The sequence below is a fragment of the Trachurus trachurus genome (assembly GCF_905171665.1).
Source record: "Trachurus trachurus genome assembly, chromosome: 4".
NCBI classification, from domain to species: domain Eukaryota; kingdom Metazoa; phylum Chordata; class Actinopteri; order Carangiformes; family Carangidae; genus Trachurus; species Trachurus trachurus.
Window position 1 is genome coordinate 32,870,942 of NC_139898.1, and position 24,257 is coordinate 32,895,198.

At 42.0% G+C, this 24,257-nt stretch overlaps 1 protein-coding gene across 2 annotated transcripts; it reads right to left on the reverse strand.

The window, feature by feature from the left end:
• Positions 1-1,309: 1,309 nt before the first annotated feature.
• Positions 1,310-24,078, reverse strand: med16 (mediator complex subunit 16). Of its 2 annotated transcripts, none has more exons than XM_083970300.1 (16): positions 23,864-24,078; positions 22,726-22,918; positions 20,456-20,563; positions 20,184-20,353; positions 17,452-17,733; positions 15,917-16,066; positions 14,979-15,084; positions 13,123-13,278; positions 11,842-12,062; positions 9,946-10,152; positions 8,184-8,394; positions 6,765-6,898; positions 4,081-4,273; positions 2,797-3,013; positions 1,691-1,774; positions 1,310-1,593 (listed from the first exon to the last, which is right to left on the reverse strand). In XM_083970300.1, exons 2-16 carry the CDS (start codon positions 22,862-22,864, stop codon positions 1,464-1,466), a joined length of 2,508 nt encoding a protein of 835 aa, XP_083826426.1. In that variant the 5' UTR covers positions 22,865-22,918; positions 23,864-24,078; the 3' UTR covers positions 1,310-1,463. The 2 variants fall into 2 exon arrangements, with proteins under 2 accessions (XP_083826426.1, XP_083826425.1); XM_083970299.1 differs by having other exon boundaries at positions 6,735-6,898.
• Positions 24,079-24,257: the final 179 nt, after the last annotated feature.

Here is a 24,257-nt window from a genome sequence, read left to right on the forward strand (position 1 = left end):
ACAGAAATGGCCGTTTGTCCTGTTTGTCGCGCCGAGTTGTCACGAGCTGCAACACGAGTTTACCCGAGTAAGGAAAACGAATTTGATTGGTCGTTATCGAGCGGGCGGGATATTCAAAGCTTGGGGCGAGCCCGAGCATTATTCAATGCGAAAAAAAACAAACCACACTTTCATCCCGGATTTACTCAAAAATAGAATTTTGCACAAAGTTTGGCCTCCATCGTCTGATAGATGACCCAGAGTGGGCTTAAATTCAATTTCTTTTCTGTACCTTTAATTGCTCCTGTTTTGCGGTAGTTGTATCTGTCCCCGCATCGCCACGGCAGCGATGAATGGGAGTGGATGGAAGTTCTGCTGCTTAGGCTGTTTCCATCCCTCAAAGCCACAGACAGCGTCAGATGGAGACTCAAACATGCAGCCAGAAGTTTATTTACTTCAAGCAAGCCGACAAAGTCAAAGTCTGACGGAGTCGAGACCCAAGTTGACGCTCGGTGTGTTCAGGTGCAGTGGGAAGCTCCCGTTTGTGTCATAAACACAGGAATATCAACTCTGCTTCAAGACGTGTGTGTTTCATTTCACTTTATTACACATGACTTAAAGCAGAAGTAAGCGATCCGGTCGTTTTGGCTAATGCTGCGTTCCAGGCAGGCTTTTGAAACCGTAAATTACAGCTTCAAGTCACAACTTACGACTTTGTAGCGTTCCAGGCAACCCACTCGTGTTTTTCCGACCTGTTTTACCTGTGAAATTCACTATAACGGCCACTCGTAACTTCTGACCCGTGAACTCGTACCAGATCGAACTGGTACGACTTCACAGGTCGGAAAAAAAAAAACACGAGTTTCCTTGAACGCACCATAACAGTCCTCGTCCCTACGTCACCACATTCACGGCGTCCCTTGGCTGCACACACAGCCCTGCATGCCGTTCTCTCTCCTCATTGGATAAAAACTGTAGGATACGATAAATGTTTTCTCCTCGGCTCAGAGCAGAGCAGAGTGACTGACAGACCCGTGTTTCAGTCCAAACACTCTATGTAAGTGATTGCTGTCGGAAGATACAACTATTTAAGACTTATATTAACACAAATATATCACTTACTTCTGCTTTAATTTATGGAAATAAACGTTTTGATTTTGTTGTATGTGTGCTCTACTTGGGTTGTTGCCGACGTCTGGTGAAAATTTCATGTCAATAGCTCTATATAGTATAAAATTATTTCCCCCACTGTATGTCTCTTTATTCTTCCTGTGAGGATCAATGGAGTTTAGGCTCATGAATAAAAACCAAACATGTGAAGGAGAGAAGTTTAGTTTGTGACAGTTTTATTACAAAATGAGAGAAAAAAAACACATTATTTACAGGTAGAAAATGAATTGAGTCGCTGGTTGAGACGACGGCTTCAGGTGGAGTCGACCTGGTCACCTGGTCACCTGGTCGGCTGCTGTCGGGCTCAGGTGAGCTCAGGTGAGGGAGGTGGGGGGGATCCTCCTCCACAGACCGCCACACAGACAGTTCTTGATCCAGCGCTGCTCCCACTGCTTCATGGCGTTGGTCTTGTTGGGAGAACGAAGCATCGTCACGCAGCCACACCTGAACACACACACACACACACACACACACAGACAGGTGAGTACCGGACCTACAGCTGGACTCGACTCTGACTCTCCTCTTGTTGAAACACACTGACCTGGTGCAGGCTTTACTCTCCTCGGTGGGACACACCCCCATGTGAACGCAGCGCAGGTTGTCCATCTTCTGAGAGCCAGGACTCCTGACACACACACAGAAAAACATAAACACACACACATGATCAGGACTCATGCAGATCAGAAAATGTGTGGACGGCCTCATTTATCAACCGTGTGTAGAAAAGGTTCTAAATTCTGTTGTAGGAATGAAACTAATCAGAGATGATAAATCCCGCTTTGTTCCTAACTACCATGCTTGTGCGTGGTTAGGGTCATTTGCATTCAGAAACGCCTCCAATTGACCATATATGGTAGCTGTTGTGTTTTCTACTTGTTTATCAACACAATAAAGGAGTCGGCAGAGACGTTTTATTGCTTTTTACTTGAGCTTCTCTTAGCATACAACCGGAACAGGATATAACAAGATAATGATGTCATTACCCACTTAAAGATACAACAGAAATAAAATAAGTCTGTTCAATACACTACAGTAGCAACAATCCCTTTATTAATGCGTGAATGGATTTTTCCCCCACACCAAAATCATGCCAAAGAAGGCGACGAGGAGTTTCTCTGATACCGAGATTGAGGTACTTGTAGATGAAGTTGAAACAAACCAAAAAATACTGCTGGGAACATTAAATGCAGGTGTGACCAACAAAAGAAAAAACACTGCGTAGGAGAAAGTAACAACAGCTGTTAATTCTGTTGGGAGAAATAAAAAAAGCTGTCTTTTATAACTTGTCACACCAATCATTCAAAATGTCTGGTAAATTACTAATTGAGAATTTTTATTCATTAGGAAACAGGGAACATGTGTGAAGTTTGAGATTGCTGAACACTGTGACTCCTCCACTGGGTTCTGTTTGTAGTTTTATACACCACTAGATTTTGTGTGTAAGCTAAACATGGTCAGAGTCGTGCTTCAATTTACACACGTTCCTAAGCACAAGTACAAGTTGATAAATTCCATATTTTGTGTGGGAATGTTCTTACGCACTCATTACGCACACATCTATGCGTACGCACGGTTGATAACTGAGGCCCCAGGTCCAGGTCCAGCTGCAGGTGTGTGTGTGTGTGTGTGTGTGTGTGTGTGTGTTACCTGGTGAAGACCTCCAGTGCGGTGGTGGCTCCTCCCCCGGGTAGAGACGAGGCTTTTCCAAACTGCAGCCGGAGCGGGTGTTTCCCCTGCAGCTTGACGATGACGCCGTCGTTGACCGGCAGCCAGTCCATACTGGGAACCAGCAGCTGGCTGGGCAGCAGGCAGCACTCGTCTATCAGGCTCTCATCGGGGTCCTGGGGGGGGCCGTCGTCCCGCGCTGCAACACAGAGAGACATAGAGACAGTTGTTACTACACATGTGTAACAACTACACTGTGTGTCTGGTGGTGTTCAGTGGGAAGGGGGGGGTGAGCAGCCTGAACAGCAGCTGTATGCCACCTGGAGGCTTCAGGAGACCACAGATCCTCATCATCTAACATCCAAGAACCTTCACTCTGAGGCCTGGACTACACGTACATGGATATTTTTTTAAGTGGATATTTTCGTCTTCGTTTTTAAAAAAAAAACTCTGTCCACACCACAGAAATATCTCTGTCCATACGAAGAGGCAAAATTGAAAACGATCGCCTCTGAAGCCTGAAATGCCACGCCACCCGGCCGGTGGTGGCGATCAGCAACATGTAAAATATCACAGAAGAAAAACGCTATGAGCGCAGTCAAATCATGGTCCAGAAGAAGCAGTCAACGGCGGATTTTAAACCGTGAACTACTGTCATGCATGCCTCTCTCTCTCTCTCTGTGTGTGAGAACGTAAATAACGGAGAAACAGCGCTATGCGGACATGAATGAACGGCGGAAAAGCCACGAATAAATGAAAACACTGCAGTGCAAAGCACAGATAGCCTGGTAGGCTACATGTGTACCATTGTTGACAACCGTTTTGCTTCCATGCATGTGCGAACGGCTTGTCGCTAGGCTACGGCTCCGTTTAACATCGCTACACGGATCTCTGTTTATTTCTCCACTTTTTTATCTGTTTAAAAATATCTCTGTTTATGTGGGTGAAATCGCCGTGTTCGTGTGGTTGAGAGGCCCAATTGGACAGAAAAATGTGCGTTTAGTAATATATCGTATACGTGTAGTCCAGGCCTAAAACATCCAAGAACTTCCAGAACATCTTAGAACTTTTGGTATCCAGAACGTTTTAGACACCTAAAGCACCCAGAACATCCAGACCATCGAGAACATCTCAGAACAACACATCACACACATAGAGACAGTTATGTGTAATATCTAAACGTGTGTGTCTGATGGTGTTCAGTGTGTGTGTGTGTGTGTGTGTGTGTGTGTGTGTGTGTGTTCGGTGTGTGTGTGTGCGTCGTACAGCAGAGCCACAGCCTGGTGAGCAGCCTGAACAGCAGCTGCATGCTGTCCTGGTTGTCCGAGGTGGCGGTGAAGGTCGGCAGGCAGCCGGGCTTCAGCAGACCCCAGATCCGGATCATCACCAGCATCTCCCGCAGCATTCCCAGAGACGCTCCGTCCCGCATGAAGCCGAAGCCGGGCCGGACCATGGAGCCCTGCAGCGGGGGGGGGGGGGGGGGGGGTGTTAGAGGTCAGAGGTCAAAGGTCAACACCACGGTGCAGCGATGGAGGTGTCGGTAACACTTAACTTGAATAGGTATTCATAAGATTGACATAACAGCTGTCATAAACATCAATGAATACTTATGACAGCTGTCGTTAAGTGTCATTCAGTAAGTTATGTCACTTTTGATGCAAAGTTGACATTGTTTGAGATGTTTTTGTTATGAGAACTTGACATCATTTTTAAAGTTTGGCAGTTAGGTCTGCTATGACAGTTTAAATTGTCTTTTTTTTTCTTTCTCCCAAGTGGAAAAACTCTTTTATTCAGCTTTTATCTCTTATAAAACAGGTTTGTTTCTCATTCTAAAGTCTTAGTTTTTATGTTTGCTGTGTTTTTCATTGTACTGTTTATTTGTTTTATTTTATTTCTTTTTTTTTTTTTTTCAATGTTCTTTATTATTGTTATCCTCACATAATACATTACACCAGGGCTATTCAATTGGCGGCCCGCGGGCCACATCCGGCCCCGAACCAATGTCCGAGTGGCCCGGCTCGTGGCCCCCCCCCCCCCCCCCCCCCCCCCAAAAAAAAAAAAAAGACACAGAGGGAAACACGTTTTGCGAGAACTCCAAATCCCTACTGTTGTTCAGACAGTGAATGCACCACTCAACGCAGCCTAGCAACACACAACCCACCCACCCAGTCAGTGCGTTGTTTTGAAAGTTACCGGTAGAACCGAGGCTTGGTCGGTCAGCTGCTCTCCAGAAACACCGTGTCGGGCCACAGCCGCTCGTCACGGAGCGGGAGGCTTCACCACGGCGGATGTCCGGACGGCCGAGGCCGAGGCTGCTCTCCGTGGTCCTGTGGTGCTACAGGTCAGCGAGAGACAAGTCTCCCCGTCCGTCCGGGGCTGACGGACCTCACTCCACACCGGGCCGCTGTGGCGCGACACGGTGTTTCTGGACTGGAGAGCACGCTGCCCTACCCTCAGCCCTCCCATCAGCCAACAATAAACCGTGGTGGCTGGTTAATACTCCACTAGTCCACTCCATTCAGCCACACATGAGCACCGTCCACGCAGTGACAGCACGCCATGCTCCTCTGTCCTTTTTTTTTCTTTTTTCTTTTTGAGGGAATGAAGTAACCAATAATTAAATTTTAACGCAACTAAATACTTGCAATGGAATCATAACAGTAACTTGATTAGGATAGCTACTTTTCAAAGGAATAATCCGTAATCAAATACTTTCCCAGAGTAATTTGCCCCAAATGGCTTTTTGCGCCTTGTTTTTCACCAATCAAAATATGTTAGAAAAGAAATATTTGTTCATCTTTAGGCCTAATTTTAAGACTAGGCTACATTTAGTGATTTACATAACCCCCTGCTGTAAACCTCAGTGGAAACTCAGAGGACAGTAGGCCTCAGGAAACTTTTAGTTCCTAAAAAAACCCCTCCAATTCAAAGCATTAACAGCTACACCTTTACTACTACTACTTTTATTGACTCATTCTCTTTTTTCTGGCTGTGTAGATTTGTTTTTAATAGCTAATGCTGGGTTTAAAAAATGCCCCTCATTTGTCATAACCTTCTTATTGACCGCTGAAAATGTCCGGCCCGGCTTAAGGTCTCGGTTTTAAAATCTGGCCCCACTGAATTTGTAATTGAATAGCCCTGCATTACACAGTTGGTATTGATTTCTTGATTTGCAATTTTTGTCAAGAAGAAAGGAAAACATCAGCATATCAAAACATAGCTGTTGCCATATTGTAGTTGTATAATTTTAAAAGAAACAAAACCTGCATATTATATTTATATTTTTAAGAGAAAAAAACAAACAAACAAGACTAACTAAAGACAGACAAAAGAAAAAAAACAATAATGAATCAAAACGGGATGTATGGGCTTGTAACAGCGGCTGCATTCATTTGTAGGGAGACCAAACAACAACATTATAAGAGTTTTGATATGTACGTATAAATCGTATAAGACCTGGCAGTCCTTCAAACCAACAGGGAAATGACAAAAAAAGTAAGTGGGTGGAGACAAGTAATTTAGTTTCCAGGATGCAACTGTGACATTTGTACATAGGAGACCCATTTTGACCATGACCTTGTGAATTTATCCATTTGTAGCCGAAGTGAGAAAGTAATATTTTCCATTTTATAATATTTCATTAACAATATCGGTCCATTCCTCTATTGTGGGGGAGTCAGGATGCAGCCAGTTTAAATTGTCTTTATGTCAAGTTGTCAGAACAAAAACATCTCAAATAATGTCAACTTTGCATCAAAAGTGACATAACTTACCGAATGACACTTAACGACAGCTGTCAGAAGTATTCACTGATGTTTATGACAGTGTTATGTCAGTCTTATGAACACCTATTCCAGTAAAGTGTTACCGAGGTGTGGATGTGGATGTGGATGTGTTACTGCTGATGATGGTCTCTTCACCTGGACGTTGCGTTGCTCTCCAGAGCTCACCTGGTTGGGCAGGTTGGCCAACAGGTAGAGGACGAAGTCGCCCACCCACTGGATGAGCTGCTGCAGCGACTGGAGGGGGGGGCCGTCCAGCACAAACTCCTCCGTCTTCAGATTGATCATCACCTTGTCAATATCTGGAGGAGACCAACACCATGAAAGCATCAGATCTGGTTCACTCACTGCCAGGGATGTCACAATTATTATTATATTTTCTTGGTGCGATTATTGTCAGAGAAATAATCACGGTGTTACAATTATCACGATTATTATGCATTAATTAATTTCACAACACCATGAATGTGTAAAATAAAATATAGTTAAAATATAATTACATTACTCTTCGTTTTCACAAAATATTTCTCCGTGCAGCACTGCATGTCCATATGACGGGTGCGAACGGAGCTCACTATTCTTCGTCCAAAAAAACACACCAAAAAACATCCAAATACCTCCATGCTGCTCGTCTGTAATGTCCCTCTTGTATTGAAGCCCCAACATGAGAAATTGTTCCAAATCTCGCGCGATTTGCACTGACGCCGGCGCAAATCGCGCGAGGTGACTATGTGAATTTTTTAACTGAAATAGTGCGATGCTTGTGGTGTGTACTGGGTACTGTTATGTCTGAAAACATGCAGTTTGTCTTCATAATGTTTCCTGTTGGACTCTGGTAGGTTATGCACTGCAACTGACAGGTTACTGTGTCTTTAAGGTTTTCAGCAGTGATGTATGGCAAGGTCGTAAAATGTAAGGTGTGCGTCAGTTCAGTAAAGGCAACAAACGAAGCAACACGTTGTGGTCACTGACTCCTGCACAAACACAATAGGTACTGTGTACTTTTTCTGTATGTCTTTTATTCAGAGACATAGAGATGTACTTTTAATGGTGATATTTATTAAAATTCCTATTTTTAAAGAGGTATTTATTCATATTCTTACATGTAGCTAGCAGACTTTGCACACAGCTGCCGACCCTCTCTTTTCTTTCCTGGTTTCTCTGTTATGTTATGTGTTTGTGATATGAGCATGTGGTGTGTGAGCCGCCAAATGGAATTGCCCTTTAAGGGATTAATAAAGTAGTCTTGAGTCTTGAAAACAGGTTGGTTGGTTAGATAGATTTGAACAGTTTTCCTTCTTTTCCTTCTTTCTTTAAACCAGACCAGACCAGAGAGAGAAGATGCATCGAAAATTGTTATAATCGTGATAATCGTTATAATCTTTATAATCATTAATATCGTGATAATTGTTGATTGCCCACCCCTAGGCCCAATATCCAGATTTGTTTGAAACATATCCGCCAACAAATCAACCAAATTCTGTGCTTTTATCATAAAATGAACGATTGTTGTGATATATTGAGCTAAGCCGCCCCACCACCGATCGATATCTGATCAATAACCCCCCCCCCTGCAGTCGTCCTCACCTGTGTCCGTGTTCTTGGCGCAGATCTCCGTCAGCCGGTCCCCGGGGCTCTTGTCGGGCGTGTTGAGGACGTGCGGTCTGAGCAGCGACTTGAGCGTGGAGCTGATCGCCATCAGCAGCAGCTTGGCGTGGAAGTCGCAGGCTCGGGCCGCCGTGGCGTTGGAGAGTTTACACAGCGACGCCTTCACCGCCACGATGCGCGTCGCCAGAACCTGAAACGAAACGGAGACCGGCGCTCGGCTTTAGGGGGTCGGTGCCACCAGAGGCATCATGGGAAATGTAGTAACTCAGGGCGGAGGTGTAGTCTATGTGATACACAGGTAGCCTATACTCAGTAGACCCACTGAAAATGCATAAATATTTCAGTACACCCAGTACAACAAAACTATCTAACTACTTACTTACTTGAATTTTTTCACTTTTATTCCCCCACTTCTTTGATTATTGTTTGATTTTTTTCTTTCTTTTTTCATTTGACCACTTTTCTTAGAATTTTTTGAGAAATTCTACCAGTTTCTTCTCAATTTTTCTTTTTTTTTTTTTAAGAAATTGTCCCCCTTTTTGTATTATTGTTTGCCCCCCTTTTTTGGGGAGAAATTTTACCACATTTTTCTATAATTCTTGAGTAATTTTACCAGTTTCTTCTCAATAAAAAAAAAAAAAAAAACTTTTTACTATATACTATTTTTACTATTACCAATTTTTTAAAACCTTTTTTTTTTTGAGAAATTTCACCAGATTTTTCTAAAAAAAAACAAAAAAAAGCAACATTTTACGACTTTTTTTTTACCACTTTTCCTAGAATTTTTTACCAGTTTCTTCTAAATTTTTTAAAACTTTTTCTTTTTTGAAAAATTTTACCAGATTTTTCTAAAAAAAAAGAAAAATTTTACCACTTTTATCTGAATTTTTTTTTTACTTTTTTGTGGAGAAATTGTACCACTTTTTCCCAGAAATGTCTCCATAATCTTTCAAAAATGTACGCCTAATTTAAACGTACATTGATTGTTTGTGTATTTCTGGTGTTTGCTTCAAAATTTTGTCCGATGGGGGTCCATGGTCGAATTTGTGTCAATTTTAGGGTCCTTGATGTAAAAAAGTTTGAGAACCACCCGTCTATGTGATACAAGTATGTACAGTTTACCACCTAAAAAGCAGTTTACCCACTACAAAAAAATGGGTTGACAGGGTTCAAGGGGTCCCCAACTTTTTCTTGAATTTTTTTCACTTTTTTTCACTTCTTTGATTGTCTTTTTTCATTTTACCACTTTTCTTAGAATTTTTTGAGAAATTCTACCAATTTCTTCTCAATTTTTCTTTTCTACTTTTTACTATATTTTTTTAAGAGATTGTACCCCTTTTTGTATTATTGTTTGCCCCCCCCCTTTTTTTGAGAAATTTTACCACATTTTTCTATAATTCTTGAGTAAATTGACCAGTTTCTTCTCAATTAAAAAAAAACAACTTTTTACTATATACTATTTTTGCCACTTTTTTTTTATTATTGTTTAACTTTTTTTTTGTACCACTTTCCCTAGAATTTTTACCAGTTTCTTCTAAAATTTGTAAAACTTTTTTTTTTTTTTTTAGAAAGTCTACCAGATTTAAAAAAAAAAAAAAAAAAAAGCTAAATTTTACCACTTTTTTCTGAAAAAAATTTAACTTTTTTTGTGGAGAAATTGTACCACTTTTTCCCAGAAATTTCTCTATAATCTACCACTACTAAACATTAGACTACACCGCTGGTTGAGGGTGCTGCTAACCTGCTGCAGCGCCTGGTTCTGCCTCATGTACTCCTCGTGCAGCTTCTCCACCAGGTTGTGGACCATGGTGGGCTGCACGTGGAGCAGCACGTCCCACCAGTCGTAGCCCGTCACCATGCAGTACTCCAGCAGGAACAGCAGGTGGCGCAGCGTCGTGTTCAGCTCCAGCACCTGGCCCATGGAGGGAGACACCCGCAGCATGTGGAGCTGAGGACGAGACGGAACAACGGGAACACCGGGAGTTACCGGAGCAGCAGAGAGAGAAGAAGACCCAGAAGGTCTGAGAACATCCAGAGCACCGTCAACATCCAGGACATCTTAGGACATCTAAAACATCTAAAACATCTTCAAAAATGCAGAACACCTTATGGCGCTTTTCCACTACACTTTCACGGCACGGCTCGGCTCAGTAAAGGCGCTTTTCCACTACAGCTGAGTTCTTCTAGTTCCTCCTCAGCGGGGGCGGGGTCGGCACGGAGGGGATAGTGGAGGCGATCGCGGGGTCGCATTGTCCGTCTCTCTTTTTTCGATCCTCTCGTCAGCTCCAAACTCACTCGTCTGCAGCTCGTTACCAGACCACAGTGGTTTTACACACAGCAACATTTAACTCAGGTGAAAGAATAACAACAGTCTCGGTACAGATCAGCGGGTGCTGTTGCCGCTCTGTTTTTGAAATTTCCAGGTTTGATTCTCATGTCGGACGTAACGCTCACAACTCGTCCAGTGAGGACGCTCTGTCCAATCAGTGGAAGGCAGTCGGCTGACGTCACGTTATAGTATCGCTTCGGCTGCTTGGAACCAGGGCCGAGGAGGAACTAAAAATGGTACCTGGTACCAGGTACTAGGGCTAGTGGAAAAGCAAAAAAAGTGGGCCGTTCTGTGCCGCGCTAGTGGAAAAGCCCCATTAGAAACATCTCAAAATATCTAAAAAAAAACATCCAGAGCGTCTTCAAATATAGAGAACATCTTAGAACATTTAAAACATCTAAGAACATCCATGATTATCCAGGACATTCATAAAATCCTAAAACATTCAGGGCATCTTAGAACATCTAAAACATCTTCAAATGTCCAAAAGATCGTAGAACACCTAAAACATCTAAGAACCTTCAGATCATCTTAAAACATCTTCGAACATCTAAAACATCCTAAAATATCCATCTAAGGGTGTTTTCACACCTGCAGTGTTAGTGCGCTCTAAATTTAGATCGCACTAAATTTGGTCCCGTTTGGGTCAGTGTGGAAGCACATCGCACTCTAATGCACCAAAACTAGTGCGGCCTGAAGAGGTGGTCTCGGTCTCTGGTGCACTAGTTGGTGTGTGAAAGCAACCGAACTCTGGTGTGACCCAACTGCCAGGCCAACTCAACAAGTTTGAGCTAAAAGGGCTCCCGTAGTCACTGACAACGGGTTAATGCAGTGTTTAACGTTTAACCGGGAACTAACGGGACCGAGCTGAGTGAACGCAACCAGAAACCAGCCGGAAGTACCAAACAGAGTTATACATGCAAACAATATAGAAATAAATGACCAGAGCTACTAACAACCGGCTCTACTGGAGTCTCCATCATGAACGTTTTAACAATCAGCGCTTCCAGATTTCAGCCGGTAGTCATGGAGACGTGACGTTCTCCAAGTTTGGTCCCGAGTGACAAAAAGCAGGTGTGAAAGCAACCGCACTAACTGAAAAATGAAACAATGTATCATTTTAACATTTGGTGCACCCTAGTGCGCACTAAACATGTGTGAAAACACCCTAAAACATCTTCGAATATCCAGAACATCTAAAACATCAGAGAACCTCCAGGGCATCCAGAACATCTCAGAACATTTAGAAACAGCCAGAGCAGCCAGATCACTGCCGGTAACTGCAGGTAACAGGTGTTGTCTCGTCACCTTCCCGTGGTTGTCGACTCCGGCCAGAGCCAGCGAGGTCCAGGAGAACTGCAGGGCCTTGAAGTGCAGCGCGGGGCCTCCGGTCCGCTGCCGCTTGATGGCCGACTCGTCCCCGGGCCTCTGACCCGAGGACGAGGACGAGCCGTAGAAGACGCCCATGGTGTGGAGGGACAGGCGGTGGAGGATCTGGATGCTGCCGTCGTGGAAGGCCAGAGCCAGACCTGAGGACAGGTGAGAGGACAGGTGAGAGGACAGGTGAGAACATGCAGTAGATCAGCCCTGAGGTGGTCAAAGGGGGGCGTGGCTAGTGGCAATACCAGATTGGCACAGAGGAAAATTAAATTTGCAGGACTGACTGCTGCTAAGAAAACCATAATACTTAATAATAATTAAGTACAGTAATAATAACTACATAATAATTTAGGACCCCCTCGAAAACGAGAGGATTCCTCTCAAGGGGTTTATTCTATTAAATAAAATTTCTGAATGAATGAACAATACACTCATGGTTTTCCCCAGACACCCCATCAGCAAAAGAATGGCTAAGTCGCTTTAGAGACATTGCTCTTTTAGAAAGGTCACTGGCTGTTAGGAGTGGGAGAAAAAATCGATTCACATAAATATCGCAATATCTTTTTTGACGATTTTTAAATAGATTTTTTTTTCAAAAATCGATTTTTTTTTTTGAAATTTTTTTTATTTATTTATTTTTTTAAATATTGTGTAATGTGCATTTGTTAGCCTTTTTTACATACAGAGAGTCCAGGTTTTGAAAAGGGTTTAAGTTCACTTTATAATGGAGTATGTTAATTTATAGGCTCCTACAGTATTTGTGTGCAGATAAATGTTAAAAATGCTAAAGACTAAAAATCGAGAGAATCGGCAATATCGTAGAATCGCAATTTAAATCGAATCGCCATCCAAAAAATCGTAGAAGAATCGAATCGGGAGAAAACCAATAAGGGCGTCCCAGCCCTACTGGCTGTCATACACAAAGCGCGAGCATCTACAGTGCAGGCCTCGGACACCCTTATTGGTTCTCTTTCTGACGCAACTTTACTGCTCGCATATAATAAGGTGTTACTGTGAATTATACTGTCTTTGTGTATCTGTATTGTCTACATTCCCCTTTTTTTCTTACTAAAATCTTTAATGGCAAGGCAATCACATTATGTTTGTAATGTAATATTCAAATTGTTCAATAAAAAGTTTGTCACAAAAAAAAAAAAAAGGGGTAGTGGCTTTACAGGCGATACAGGTTTAAGAGTCTTTCTTCCTCACCGAGTCCGGGGCAGAACTTGGTGTCCGACGCCACCTTCAGGTCGGTGTTGGAGATGGAGATGGGCAGTTTGGGCAGAGCGACGGCCGACACTCGCTCCAGGTCGTTGGTGGTGGTCAAGATCCTCCACTTCAGGATGGTGGGCTGCTTCTCCCCCACTGACACACACACACACAGTAAAAAATAATAAAATGAAACAAATATATAAAATGTACCGTTATGTGACTCAAGAAGTCCCGTCACAAAATAATAATCAACCTGTTAAAATGTTAACGTTATACAGCTGCATCTCAATAAATTAGAATATCTTGGGAAAATGTATTTATGTCAGTAACTCAATTCAAGAAGTGAAACTTTAAGACATTATATAGATCCATTACACATAGAATAAAACATTTCATGTCTTTAATTATTTAATTTCTTTTAATTGTAATGATTATGGCTCACGTTTTATGAAGACCTAAAATTTCAATAAAAAAAAAAAAAAAGATTATTACAAAAGACCAATATGGAAATGTTGGCCTTCTGAAAAGTATGTCCATCTATATGCACTCAATACTTGATTGGGGCTGTTTGACTTGAATTACTGGAAATAAACTTTCCCATGATATTTATTAATATTTATTAAAAAGTAAATTTAAGTTTACAGTTATAATGTATTCACTCGGCTACTAACTCAGTTACTTTTTGGCGGAAAAAAGAACTACCGTATTGACCCGAATATAAGACGACCCTGAATATAAGACGACCCCCCTTTTTCAAGACCTGTCTTTGGAAAAATACCTTTTTCAGACAAAATCAAAGAAAAAATTTACCTTTTTAAAATCATGTTTTCAGTATCTGTGAAATAACGTTCTGGTAGATTGTAGCGCCCACTGATCTCTCTGAATGTGTGTAGGTGTGTGTCCATCTCTCTTGCGCTCTGTTTACACAAAAAGGCACACGCATCAATTCACTTTATGCACAGCTACACTACTTCCTGAAATAAGCCAGCTCGTTTAATTCCTGTCTTACATTATTGGACCAATTGATTAATCCAGGTGTGTCTGAGTAGTCACAGTGGTCAGACACACCTGGATTAATCAATTGGTCCAATAATGTAAGACAGGAATTAAACGAGCTGGCTTATTTCAGGAAGTAGTGTAGCTGTGCATAAAGTGAATTGCGGTGTTTTATTTTGAAAATTGTTTTGATTTTGAAAGTTGAGCGGATTCTCTCGTGTTTCTTTGTTTGACCTGAGCTGCAGTTTTTTTTTTTTTGCTTTTAACCATTCGACGCAATCGCTCGCAGCTCGCGCACAAAATAGACCAGACACCGAAACGTTGACTGCAGGACGTCTGGTGTGAACGACACAATCGTTTAACATGAGCCCCGAGAGGAAACTGGCTCAGCTTCTCGGCGCTTCGCAGCTATTCGGCGCCTCCGTGTCCGGTGTGTCCCTGTCCCCGGCGACAACGCGGCCGTAGCCGCTGTGATATGACGACCCCACCCCCGGAGGAACTGTGAAGGAGTCAGCTGTGATTAAAAGGACCTAAACCGAGTCGAGTTGAGCTGTAACTGTGGCAGCGCTCTGCTGTGTGGCGAAGGGGCAACACACACACACACTTGGCGCACACACGCGCGATCATCCTCTCAGATGCAGCTGCATCTCTCCAGGTCACTGGTGTGTGTGAGTGTGAGAGGAAGAAAAGCCCTGACTTGCTTGGACAGACGTTGTTTCATGTCACCCGCTGATATGCATGTATAAATATCTAGACCCCGAATATAAGACTTTTTTTGACGGAAAAAATATCGTCTTATATTCGGGTCAATACGGTAATTACTTCTTTAAAGCAACGTGCCCAACAACTGGTCTTACCAACTGGCGAGCGGTGCTGGAAGATGTTGTTGACAGGAAGTCCCTCCTTCCTCAGAGACCAGCACTCCACGATGCTGCCGCTCTGATTGGACGCACACAGCAGAACCTGCAGGACACATGGGGAGAAACACTGGTTCAGTTGTCTGACGTCACACAACAACCTGCACCCATGCAGAACCACACCGTCAACCATAATAAATCATCAATTAAAATGCATTTCAATGCCAAAATAGATTGAAACGTTCTTTTTTTAAAATGTTTTTGTGCCCTTTGTAATGTTTTTATGCCATAGCTACATGAAGCCCTTTTTAAAGGAATAATTCACCAAAAAATGATATTCAGTCATTATTGCCTCCCCCTCATGCTGATGAATACTCTGGAGTAGTTTTTTTATTCCTCAAAGGTCATCTGGAGACCCGGGAGGCCGGTTCATATAGTCCAACCAAAACTTTATATGAGAGTAATAGGGCCTGACACAAAAACGTCCATAAAACTACACAACAACCATTTAATATTCCTCCACACTGCTCGTCCACTGCAATCCAAGTGTCCTGAAGGGAGATAGTCCAGAGTTTACCCCAAACTACCTCATTTGGGACATTTTTACAGCCTAAACAGACGTTTCACGCACGTTTCCAGTAAACTCTGGACTGTCTCCCTTCAGGACACTTGGATTACAGTGGACGAGCAGTGTGGAGGAATATTAAATGGTTTTTGTGTAGTTTTATGGACGTTTTTGTGTCGGGCGCTATTGACTCTCATATAAAGTTTTGGTTGGACTAGGAACCGGCCTCCCGGGTCTCCAGATGACCTTTGAGGAATAAAAAACTACTCATATTCATCAGCATGAGGGGGAGTCACTAATGACTGAATGCAATGTTTGTCCCGGTCCAACATGTGTGTGGTTCTCCTCCATCCCTCCTGGTTGCCCTGGTTACCTGCTCAGAGTTCTCCCTGGTGAGGAACTTGAGGTGCGTGACGGCCGGGTACTTCTCCCGTCTCAGCGGGTCGGTGGTGCAGCGCAGGAACAGCGACGGCAGCAGCTCGGTGTCGATGCGACACTTCTCGCTCACCACGCTCACCACCACCTGAACACAACACAACACAAACACAACACGACAACAACACAACACAACACAACACAACACAACACAAACACACAGGTTAGGTTTTAGGTTTATTTGTTTAGCACAAAAAAAAATGCGTGTAACGCTGCGCAAGGAGGGAACGAAGTCCTAGGAATTAAGGTGATTGAAGCAACTAACAGCAAAAAAAATATGTGACAAAAGCAGAACAATGACAGAGAAAATATAGTTAAAGAGCGAGTAGGGAAAGATAATTAGGTTCCTGAGGAAAGTAAAAATTCCTTCATATTCTTTAAAAGAATGCAATGGGAGGAGAGTGGTGAGTTTAATTCAGTCCAAAGCTTGGGGTCTCTATAAGTAATGTTGAATTGATGACTTGATGTTCGGGAAGACGGTAAAAATAAGCTGTTTTTACTAAGCCTCGTTTGATTTTAGAGGTAAATGCAGAGACTGTTGATGAAAAACTGTCCCTGAAGGCAACGCACATCAGTGGTTTTGCATGAATTTCCCTCTAAAACAACTCTGTCTGGTAACGTTGTGTTATTATCTCATAGCGTGGTGAATGTGCAGCTCACAACTTGTCCACCAGAGCGTTGTGGAGTTGTTGGATTGTGTATTTGATGAGTTTGATGAGGGAAACCAAGAAATCCCATAATGAGCCTCCGTAGCGTAGCTCTGAGCAGCTCACGGCTCTGCTCCGCCGTTCTAAAAATAGCTTGCACCGACAATTAAAGGTAACGAACCTACTGCTATGACTATAGGGATTATGGCAATGGGCCAATTTGACAAAATGTTGAACTTTCCTCAAAATGCCTAGTATCTTTATGGATCTTTTGGAGTCGAGATCGATATGATTAGACCCGTTGAGGCGTTCATCTAGATTCAATAACCCCCAAAGAACACACACAAACATCACGTCGCCACTGGAGACGAAACCCGGTGAACTTGGGCCTTTTCTGTATTGCATTATGCTATGTATTCTTTGGCATCTGTATTTTATTGTGTTTTGTATTGTGAGTGTCGGGACTACTTTTTTACTCTTTTCTTAACTTTTTTACCTTTTACACACAACTCTTATTCATATATTTATTTTATTTTGTGTTTTAATACACTATGTGTTTTTATGTCTTTATGTATTTTTACTCAGTGTTTGTGATCTGTGTTGTTGTCTGTATTGTCTTGCTGCTGCTCTGTGACATTTTAAATTTCCCCTCTGGGATTAAATAAAGTAGTTCTATTCTATTCTATTCTATTTAGCCCATGGGCTAAATCTGGTACGACCATCTTTTCATTGTTTCTTTTTCAATTGACTAATGGTACTGTCCTGTTTCAATAAACTAAATAAAAACTAAATAAATAAAGCGTGAAGTTCTGGTTCTGGTTCTGACCTTGTAGAACTGGACCGGTGACGAGCTGCTGCCGTCGGTCGCCGCCACCACGATGTTTCCTCCGCCGGTGAAGGCGATGTCGGCCAGCGCCACGCGGCCCCGCAGCCGACACAGACTCTCGCTGGCCGTCAGCAGGGCGCCGCCGGGCTTCAGCAGCGACACCGTCACCAGGCCGCTCACCGTCACCGCCAGCCAGCCCTCCATCGGCTTCCCGCCAAACAGCGTCAGGGACGGAGAGAACTTCACCCGCGAGAACTTCTCTCCAAAGTTCGTAGAACCGGACTGAAGCAGGAGGAGGAAACAAGAAGAACACACGATGTCACACATCACTCTGTTGAACTATATACACATCTCTCATTTATTTCTCATTTAAATACTCACCATTCATCAATTCATTTATTAGTGTGCTTCTCTGCATGTACAGCACTCATTTCAGTCAAGTTCTTTCTTTTTTTTTTTCAACACGAACACAACTCACTCTACTCATTCTACCTGAACCACATCTGAAAATTGATTTATAAACTCTTCCTATGTTAAATTATTCATGTTGTGTTGCTTAGAAATGAATATGAACATTGTTTTCCTTCATTATTCATATTCAAGGTCTGAGAAGACTTAAAATGTTTTGTTATTTCGACTAGTTGTCATTTTCTGCACCGATCTGATTTATTTCTCATGTAAATACTCATGATTTATCTATTTATTTATTAGTGTGAATGCTGAAAGCCACTTTTAAATCTATTCTCAGCCATTGCTTCAGCTATGTTAGTGCTGGTTCATCAGTTTTCCTTCCTATCAGGTTAGCTGCAGATTTCAACTATTCAACCTTTTAATCTTAAACATGCAGGATTTCAATGTTTTCTTCTACCTTTAACATTTACAGTATACTGCTTTTTACCTTGAAAAGGCATTCATCTCATACTACAAGTCAATATAGAACATGTCTGTACAAGTTATATGTTTCAGCTTTGCCATTAGCCTTTTTCAACATTGCTTTAGCAGTTTCTTCAGCTAATTTAGCGTTGATTCAACAATTTCTTCAGCTCATTCAGCATTGTTTCAGCAATAGCGTTCAGCTGCTTTCAGCATTCACACGCATTTTCTGCAGGAAATGCTATCTTTTTCTAGTTTATTTTTAATTATTTTATTCTATTTTTTTATCATTATCATTATTATTCTTGTTTAACCGACCTCATTTGTCTTTCTCTCTCATTCCCATCTCCTTATCTATTCACCTTCCCTGCTCTTAAAGACTATTAATATATTTTTTTCTCCCTTTTTTTTGTCCTCACAACATTTCAAGCAAGTTGTTGGAAGGGAATGGGTGTGAAGGTTTCTATTTGTTTTTGTGTTAAAGTAGAAAACCAAAAGGAAGCTTTTCTCCACTGATATCTTCACATGTTTCCTGCTCTGTAGTTTCTTCAATAAAAATATATATGAAAAAAAAAAAATGTGTGTGTAAAGAGAGAGAAATCTGAAAAAAACATGTTGATTTCTTCCGTTAATTAATGAAATCTCCAGAGTTAACCAGTCATCATCTTAATAAATCTCATAACTCTGTGAAATTTTGACTGTACATAACTACTACTTTAACTATTTGCATAATGTTACTATTATTATTCTCTACTCAGGGAGGCCCAGAGTTTGAGAGCCTGCCCTAGTTTCCTAGTTGCAAACTGAATCGGTACAAAAACTCATTTATTTCCGTCTCCATTAATTTATTGAATGGAAACAAAAGCAACAGCACTTTATGATTCCCCTTCTTAAACCTCGAGCAGCACTTTAATATTATATTGTTTTGTATATTCTGATTACTTCTTTTTTTATTTTAATTATTTATTGCAACTACATTTGGATGATGAGTTGGTATATTGAGATTTCCATGTGTTCTTACAGATACGGTTCCATGTATTATGATGTATTTTAATTGTGATGGATGTGGACATGAACTAAGCTGCTGTTATCTGATGAAACTTTAGTTTTACACTGTTCATTGTAGTTTTTATTTTTTATTTAATTCTCATTTTTGAAAAAAAATCTTTATATATTAATATTTTTTTCACTGCTAGTTTTTGTTTTAGTCTTAGTTAAGTATAATAACCCTAATGTAGTATCATAACTGCATTTCTGACGTTCATAACAAACCAGTCTTCTTCTATCTATCTATCTATCTATCTATCTATCTATCTATCTATCTATCTATCTATCTATCTATCTATCTATCTATCTATCTATCTATCTATCTATCTATCTATCTATCTATCTATCTATCTATCTATCTATCTATCTATGGCACCCCCTTGCCCACTCATTTAACCCTCTTCCATCCGGGCGACGATATCGCCCCCCTCTGTTTACTAAAAACAGAGCAAAATTTTCTTTTGTGCCCCAGGCCATTAAATCCCTTAATAATAATCGATAGTCACTGTTAGTGTTGGTCAGCTTATAGGCTGCTCAGCTGGTCTGACCAGGTTAAGGCTGAGATAAACATAAAGAGTGTGACTCACTGATGATGAGTGTTAATGATGTGTGAAAGTTGTACTGCGCTGTTTTTATCCGTGCTGTTTTTTTTTTTTAGATGAAATGTCAAGAGTGTGATCTGCTGCAACTCAATTTCAATAAAAACTACTACTATCTATCTATCTATCTATCTATCTATCTATCTATCTATCTATCTATCTATCTATCTATCTATCTATCTATCTATCTATCTGATCTGAGGTGTCTGTTACCATCTCGACGTGCAGCGCCAGTTTGACTCCGTTGTGCAGCCAGCTCAGAGCGACGATGGGGTCTCCGTCCAGGGAGCTGGAGAGGACGCTCTCCCAGCTGTTCACCAGGTGGTCGGACATCGACCAGCACTTGATCTGACCGTCGCCGTCTGCAGACAGCAGCCTCGAGCCTGCACACACACACACACACACACACACACTGTTACAGCAACACACACACACACATATACACACACAAACACAAACATGTAGAAATAAAACCCACTGCCGACCTGACTGATCCCACTCCAGACAGGAAATGACCTCGGTGTGTCCAGAGCTGATGGAGTAAACATCCCAGGGGTGTTCGGTGTCGATGATGTGGATCATGTGACTGACTTCTGTTACAGCAACACACACAAACACACACAAACACACACAAACACACACACACACACACGGTGTCAGTTAATGCATTTCGGATCAATAACCTGAGATACAATAAAAAATCTTTCTGGAACAAAGCTGAAAATGAGAAAATGTGTCACTCTGTTGATTGATTGATTGATTGATTTAGCACAAGTTAAGAAAAACAGTGCAGAGAGGGAACGAAGCCTGGAGGTACGAAGTTCCACTCCCATCATCTAAGAATGACATGATGATAAACAATAAGAAGTACAACATAGAAAAATTCAAGATAAACAACAAAATGTACAGTGCAACATAGAAAAACTATAAAACATAAACAGCAAAAGAAAGGTGTTGACCTCAGAACCACCTCTGAACCATTCCAGAGTTAAATGTGATATTAAAGCAGAAGTGAGTGATCCGGTCGTTTTGGCTAATGCTGCGTTCCAGGCAGGCTTTTGAAATCGTAAATTACAGCTTCAAGTCACAACTTACGACTTTGTAGCGTTCCAGGCAACCCACTCGTGTTTCTCCGACCTGTTTTACCTGTGAAAGTCACTATAACGGCCACTCGTAACTTCCGACCGGTGAACTCGTACCAGATCGAACTGGTACCACTTCACGGTCGGAAAAATACGAGTTTCCTTGAACGCACCATAACAGTCCTCGTCGCTACGTCACCACATTCACGGCGTTCCTTGGCTGCACACACAGCCCTGCATGCCGTTCTCTCTCCTCATTGGATAAAAACTGTAGGATACAAGGAAAGTTTTCTCTTCGGCTCAGAGCAGAGCAGAGTGACTGACAGACCCGTGTTTCAGTCCAAACACTCTATGTAAGTGATTGCTGTCGGAAGATATAACTATTTAAAGGGATAGTTCACCCAAAATTCAAATTTCACTCATTATCTACTCACCCTCATGTCAACTAATAGCTGTGAGAATTTTCAGAGTCCTCCGTTCCTTCTCTGAGTTACGGGGGGGTCTGCGCAGCAGTATTTGTCCATATAATGGTTGTGAATGGACACCACGTTTCTTTGTCCAAAAAGACACACCAAAAAACATCCAAATACCTCCATGCTGCTCGTATGTAATGTCCCTCTTGTATTGAAGCCCCGACAAGAGAAATTGTTCCGCCGGTCAGTGCAAATCACGTGAGATTTGCACTTACACAGGCAGAGCAGTGAACTGAGACACTGGGAGCTTCCGCTACAAACAAGCTTAAAATATAGACTTATTTAATTTTTTTCGGAACAATTTCTCATGTCGGGGCTTCAATACAAGAGGGACATTACAGACGAGCAGTATGGAGGTATTTGGATGTTTTTTGGTGTGTCTTTTTGGACAAAGAAACGTGGTGTCCATTCACAACCATTATATGGACAAATACTGCTGCGCGGACCCCCCCGTAACTCAGAGAAGGAACGGAGGACTCTGAAAATTCTCACAGCTCTTAGTTGACATGAGGGTGAGTAGATAATGAGTGAAATTTGAATTTTGGGTGAACTATCCCTTTAAGACTTATATTAACACAAATATATCACTCACTTCTGCTTTAAATTGATGCCCAGATGTTCGACAGAAGGGTAAATGAAGATTGCCACTATGCCTAGTTGAATATGAATGAAGGTCAGATGAAAAAGTTGTTGAAGAAAAAAATGTTGAAAAGTGTCAGGGAGATTTTGTTCACCGTTGATAAACTTATGCACAAACAAACATGAGTGGAAGACATTCAGTTTGTGAATGGGCAATACTGAATATTTCGTGAAAAGGGGTGCAGATGGTTCTAGTCTACTGGACCGAGAGATCGTTCTTAGAAATCTTTTCTGGATTAACAATAATTTGTTCAGGTAAATTGGATAAGTTAGAGTTAAAAACCGATTCTTCTGATGTAATCGACCTCTACAACTTTATATCCTGTCTCCATCTTTTTCATTTTCATTTTATGCAACTGCAAAATGTTTTTTTCTTTTTTTTACCATGTCTGTTACTATACTTGTTTTTCTTGTACTGTCCCTTTATGTTGAGCTGTTCATTTTTCTTGAATAAGCCAATAAAAATACTTTAAAAAGAAAAAAAAACTGAGATACAAATATGTGTGTGTGTGTGTGTGTGTGTGTGTGTGTGTGTGTGTGTGTGTGTGTGTGTGTGTGCACCTTTGTCGTCGTCGTCACTCTTCAGGTCGGTGGTGAAGGCCACCAGGTTCCTGCAGGACCAGGAGCAGACCAGAGGGATGGAGGGGCAGTGGGTGCTCTTGGGACGTTTCTCCCACTCGCACACGTACGCCAACTCCATGACTCACACCACAGAAGAAGAGGAAGAAGAAGAAGAGGCCGCAGGACGCCGCACCTGGAGACGGACAGACAGGTGGAGACATGAGAGGACGAGCTGAGGCGATGGAGGTTCACCTGTTTCCATCCATCGTTACTTAGTTACTATAGCACTTAAGTTTCCTTTATTTAAATTCAAACAGTACATTAAAGGGATAGTTCAACATTAGTCAGATCCTCCTCTCCCCATAATCCCTATAGTCATAGCAGTAGGTTCGTTACCTTTAATTGTCGGTGCAAGCTATTTTTAGAACGGCGGAGCAGAGACGTGAGCTGCTCAGTGAACACAATGGAGGTGAACGGTGCTTTTACCTTTCCCTCGTCAAACTCATCAAATACACAATCCAACAACTCCACAACGCTCTGGTGGACAAGTTGTGACCTGCACATTCACCACGCTATGAGATAATAACACAACGTTACCAGACAGAGTTGTTTTAGAGGGAAATTCATGCAAAACTGCTGATGCGCGTTGCCTTCAGGGACATTTTTTCATCAAGCAGTCTCTGTATTTCCCTCTAAAACAACTCTGTGTGGTAACGTTGTGTTATTATCTCATAGCGTGGTGAATGTGCAGCTCACAACTTGTCCACCAGAGCGTTGTGGAGTTGTTGGATTGTGTATTTGATGAGTTTGATGATGAGGGACAGGGGACCTGTACCGTTCACTGAGCAGCTCACGTCTCTGCCCCGCCGATCTCAAAACAACATGCACCGATAATTATAGGTGATGATGAACCTGCTGCTATGATGACAATAGGGGTTATGGTGAGAGGAGGATCTGACTAAATGTTGAACTATCCCTTTCAGTTGCCTCTGTTTTTTTATTAGTAATTTAGACACCGATGTAAATAATAGAATTTCTAAAAGGAATATTACAAAGTTAAGTCACAGAACAGTTATTAAATTAACACACCAATGCCTTTAATAGGACTGTTTTTAATTAATATGCAGCGACAGCTCACCTCACTGTTTGACTCAAGTTCCTCAGACGCTGATTGGAAGCAACGATCGATCAGATTATCGATTAAACGACTAGACTATAAATTAATTGACCCTTCAAAATAAAAGCCCCCTGGATCAGCCGGTCCTGCAGCTGTTCACCGGGCATTTACCGGAACATTTAGGGGACAAAAACAGCAAAACAAACAAACAAACCGCTCTGTTCATTCACACACAGGGAGAGCCAGGACCCATGGATGTGTTAGGACCCCCCGGGGCTGTCTCTGTCGCTGCCTGACGGTAAATCTGCTCCATCGTGTCGGAGCTGTGAGCGGACACTGTGTGTGTTTCACCGCAGCTTTTATCTTCGTGTTATGTATTTTCTCTTTATACTTTTATTTTACCGCCGTTAAACGT

What these genes read in the sequence shown, in the direction of transcription:
- med16 (XM_083970299.1), bottom strand. Translation starts at nt 22,864, where the DNA reads ATGGAGTTGGCGTACGTGTGCGAGTGGGAGAAACGTCCCAAGAGCACC. An exon ending in CGCCAAGAACACGGACACAG is followed by an intron (nt 6,899 to 8,183) that starts GTGAGGACGACT and finishes GGTCTCCTCCAG; the next exon opens with ATATTGACAAGGTGATGATC. An exon ending in GCACTGGAGGTCTTCACCAG is followed by an intron (nt 1,775 to 2,796) that starts GTAACACACACA and finishes TGTGTGTGTCAG; the next exon opens with GAGTCCTGGCTCTCAGAAGA.